General features: G+C 37.6%; 2 protein-coding genes across 2 annotated transcripts in view; one reads left to right on the forward strand and one right to left on the reverse strand.

Annotated features, from left to right (window-relative positions):
• Positions 1 to 1,387, reverse strand: part of LOC107669501 (peptidyl-prolyl cis-trans isomerase FKBP10-like) — an 85,405-nt gene extending 84,018 nt beyond the window's left edge. Inside the window, exon 1 of the mRNA XM_016461762.1 lies at positions 994 to 1,387. Within this exon, the coding sequence (XP_016317248.1) occupies positions 994 to 1,178 (185 nt within the window). The 5' untranslated portion in view covers positions 1,179 to 1,387. The remainder of the gene's footprint in view (positions 1 to 993) is intronic.
• Positions 1,388 to 2,020: 633 nt separating this feature from the next.
• The window catches only part of LOC107669502 (synaptonemal complex protein SC65-like), a 31,540-nt gene continuing 29,202 nt past the window's right edge, over positions 2,021 to 4,358 (forward strand). The window contains exon 1 of the mRNA XM_016461763.1: positions 2,021 to 2,609. Within this exon, the coding sequence (XP_016317249.1) occupies positions 2,154 to 2,609 (456 nt within the window). The 5' untranslated portion in view covers positions 2,021 to 2,153. The remainder of the gene's footprint in view (positions 2,610 to 4,358) is intronic.

Consider the following 4,358-nt stretch of genomic DNA (forward strand, 5'->3'; position numbering starts at 1 on the left):
CAATTCTTGGATTTGTGTGTAAAGTTTTGAAAAAAAGAGGCAAAGTTTTGAAAATGTGTGTAATCAGTTGAAAAAAACCTGTAAGAAAAACTGTAATAACTAGATTGAAAAGTTTGAAAGACAAATGTATGCTGGCTTGTTTCAAAGTCTTGTTTAAAAAACGTAAATGGTTTGGTCAGTTAGATGTTCTAGATGTTTGCTAAAGTGTTGCTAGTTGGTTGCTAGGATATTCTGGGTGGTTGCTAGGCTCTTGCTATGCAGTTGCTGGGGTGTTGCTAGAGTATATGGTTGATAGAGTTTGTTCTGTGTGATTACAGACATTCCCACCTCTGTTAATAACAGAAAATCAAACATTGTTTTCAAAACTGATCCAGTTGCAGTGCTTTGATATTATTGCATGTCTTTCTAATGTTAGGAAATTCAAAAGTTTTTGTTGCTCTTAAACTTGCACTAAACGTGATTATACCATCTAAGTAGCCTTTGTAATTTTAATAGAACCGCATGTCTTCTTTGGTGATAAAAGCTCAGAAACATTTATAACCTGTAGAAGTTTTTTTTATATTGTGCATGACTTGGTGCCATGATGAATATTGAAATGTTATTTATTTTTCATTTTAAACTGTATAGATGATTACTTAACGGTAATACAATATTTGTGAACACAACTGTGTATGTCAGACCATAAATCCCCAAAAACTATGCATAGAGCCAATGCCACCCCTTTGCCACCCTAAAAAATATTTTTTAGATCCGCCCTTGCTGGTGCTGTCTGTAAAATTGTTTTGAGAAAACCTTACTGATTTGCAAATGTTAAGGATGATTCGAGAAATCCTACCAAAGCGACCAAGAAAAACTGTAATAGCCTATGTGCCCACGTGCCCAATTCGTCCCTAAACAGCAGTCAAATATATTATAACCTAAAAAAAAATTTAAAAAAAGTTGATAACACGCTCAGAGGTCCGCTGCACAGAAAGGTATACCGAGTTCACTCACCTGGAGTCAAACTTCCGTCCGTCCTCGAATGTGCCGTTATACTGATACCTAACATAATCTCCGATCTGAACCTCTCTCGAGCAGTGTGTTGGTATGAAGTATCGATCAATAATCACATTTTCTAACTGCCCACATGCAACATGAATGAGAGTGAAGAGAACAGTGAGAGTTGCTGTTATCGCCATTTAAAATTAGAAGATTATTCCCATTCGGTAGTCTGCAAGCGAAGCTAAAGCAAAACTAAATCTACCGTTTATTATAAAATACAGCAAGCCGTGACAAACGATACTTAGTTATAAAAATTGCACTATGCATTTGTTATCCTGAACTCTGTGAAATTCTGTGCAAACATGCGGGAAATAACTTGAAAGAAGTTGATGTTCACGCAGGCTATGTTGTAGGCTACTGCGTGTCAGATTCACAGGAGCAGCAGCATCAACCGCGCGGTCCTAAACTCCATCCGATCACGCATTCCTGAATTTTAAGCAACAAGCCGTATTTAACAATAATACAACAGGCACCAGACAAATGTTTAACAAAAATGTTTGCATTCTCTATTCGATCCGCTACACATAAACACTATGAAGATTTGTCAATATAAGGAATGCTAACGGAATTGCATAATGGGCTGGCTATATGTTGTTTGGACGATTTAGGGTTTATTCCGAGGTAGCCTATGGCTATTTCATCAGCATTTTCTGACAAGACATACAAAACATCTCTAAAACATTTATGAATCACCATATAGGTCACTGAATGAAAGCTCAAATCGGACCCAACCTTTTAAATTATAAGGTTATGATCCAGCAGACATGGACTTATAAGTGCATTCATGTGAGAAAAAAATGGGCAAAAAGAAGATAACAAGCTTGTCGTCGCTATTGTTTTTATTCACATTTAAAGCAATCTGTCAAACTTTTCGAACTTTAAGCATTTCTCAGATCAATGGTGTTAAGGAGCAGGATAGATTACTTATATTTGACGGACTTTTAGACCCAGAGATGCAGTCCAGATCAGAATGTGTGAGGCATGCAGACTTTTCCATCACCGTAAAACTCCTTCAACCCCAAAGGGCCACAGATTTCCTACGTGCAGCCTGACATGAATCTCCGCTCTTCATTATTACACGGGGATCGGCGCTTACAGTGAGGAACAGAAGCATGGCCCAAGCAAGAATATGTTTAGTCGTGTTTTTCAGTTCTGCCTGTCTTTACTGTACTGTGCAGGCTCAGTATGAGAAATACAGCTTCAACAGCTTTCCAGCGAACGATCTCCTGCCGCTGGAGTCTGCGTACGGACACGCGTTAGAGATGTACGCTGCTCAGGACTGGAAGCAGAGCGCTAAATATCTGGAGCTGAGCCTGCGGCTTCATCGGCTGCTGAAGGACTGCGAGGCGCACTGCAGTCAGAACTGCAGCGCTGTGGGCCGGGAACATGAGGAGAACAACACCGAAACTACCCTCTTGATCATGGGGCACATCATAATGCGAGCTGCATGCCTAAAAAGGTGCAAAACAAACTTTCCCGTGTTTTCTAAATCATATCCTAAGCGAGAAACGTTGGGTGCTTTTGAACAGAGGATACCCTACCGGTACCTTCAGTACGTCTACTACCAGGTAAGAATAGATCATGTTCACGGAATTGCGACAAGCCAGAACGCTTTTTTTTTTTTGGTGTGCTGCTTCACAGTTCAATACATAAACGTTAAATGTCCATTGTCCACTGAAATGTGTATGGTAATAAACGATGGACATTACTGTAAATCATTTTCCAATTGGCGAAATCACTTGTAATAACCACAGCCTATCAAATTGTTTAGATGAAATTTGCTCGATAAACAATAATGCATTTTTGATTAATTTGTCTCTATTGGTGCGTTGCGTTTCATTGGTCCAGTAAAGCGGCACATATGCCACGTCCACGCACGATGTGCTTCGGAATTGCAATACAACCGCATTAAAACTCAACAAATTTTGGGTTGACTTAAGTTCTTATGCTTTTAGCCTTAACAAATGTGAGCCATACCTTCGTCCTCAAAGATGTTATTTTTATTATGAAAATCCAAAGCGATTACCTGTTGAATATGTTGTTAATTTCCTTATGTTGAATGCAAAATTCTTTATTCATAAGCAAAAAAAAAAAAAAAAAAAATGGCTTAAATCTCCTGTCTTTTCCCCTGTTTCTTGCTGAATTTGACTCTCTTGTTTCATCTCTTGGACTTCTAAATAACCAAAAAAGTGCCAAATTTTTGATGCATTATGACAATTTAAAATGAGACAAAAAGATGGGTTGTAATTTTTTTTTCCTGTGTAGATAATGACATAACTTGTGTTGGAGATGCTGTGAGCAGATTGAAAGCAAAAAAAAAAAAAAAACGCACTAAACAGTGCTTAATGCCAAAACATGATTTGTTTCAGTTCATTATTATCCTGAATGTAATGATGTAATTGTTTATAATACAAGATTAAGGATGGATGGGTGAGGATTCACAGCAATTGGCGAGAAAAGTAATGCTAAGGAAAGTGATAGAAATCTGAGGTAAATCTTGTTAAGATAATAGAAAAGTAAATTTGCTTCATGTTTGTATTGTTGCTACATATAATAATTAATGATAAAAGCAAATCAATTAGAAAATAATTCCAAATAATTTGCCAGATTTGCGATAGATTTTCCCTCACTTTAACAGGTATACATTCAAAAAAATGCTGGGTTGTTTCAACCCAACTTTTGGTCAAATATGGACTAACAAAACTTTTGGGTTACAAATTTAAAAATTTAACCCAACAGGTGGGATAGTCCATATTTGACCCAAAGTTGGGTTGAAACAAAATTCACCGTGGTTGTATATTTAAGCTTTGAATATTTCAACTAAAAAAAAAAGTCTTCATTCACAAATACTGATTTGCAGAAATAGAGCAAGTGGTAAATATATGTTATGATTATCAGGGCCAGAATATATATACGGAAAAGTTGCAAATCCATTGTGTCAGAGCACAGGTGCTTGGAGTAGTAATAGAATGGGTTATCTTGAGGCATTAAGTCATGTTAAAGGGGTCATATGATGCGATTTAAATTTTTCCTTTCTCTTTGGAGTGTTACAAGCTCTTGGTGCATAAAGAAGATCTGTAAAGTTGCAAAGACTAAAGTCTCAAATCCAAAGAGATATTCTTTATAAAATTTAAGAGTCAGCCACACCTACCTTAAACGGCTCGTTCTAACACGGGCGTGGGGACATGTGGGGACATGTTTAAGGTCCCCACATGTCTACGGCACGATGTGGGAAGATCTGCATAACGCCGCCCAAATGTTCACGCAAAGAAAGAAGGAGTAACTTTTATTCTCGCTGTAGTATTGTTGCTGCCGCC

This window comes from Sinocyclocheilus anshuiensis, unplaced genomic scaffold, assembly GCF_001515605.1.
Source record: "Sinocyclocheilus anshuiensis isolate Anshui unplaced genomic scaffold, SAMN03320099.WGS_v1.1 scaffold692, whole genome shotgun sequence".
Classification (NCBI taxonomy): Eukaryota; Metazoa; Chordata; class Actinopteri; order Cypriniformes; family Cyprinidae; genus Sinocyclocheilus; species Sinocyclocheilus anshuiensis.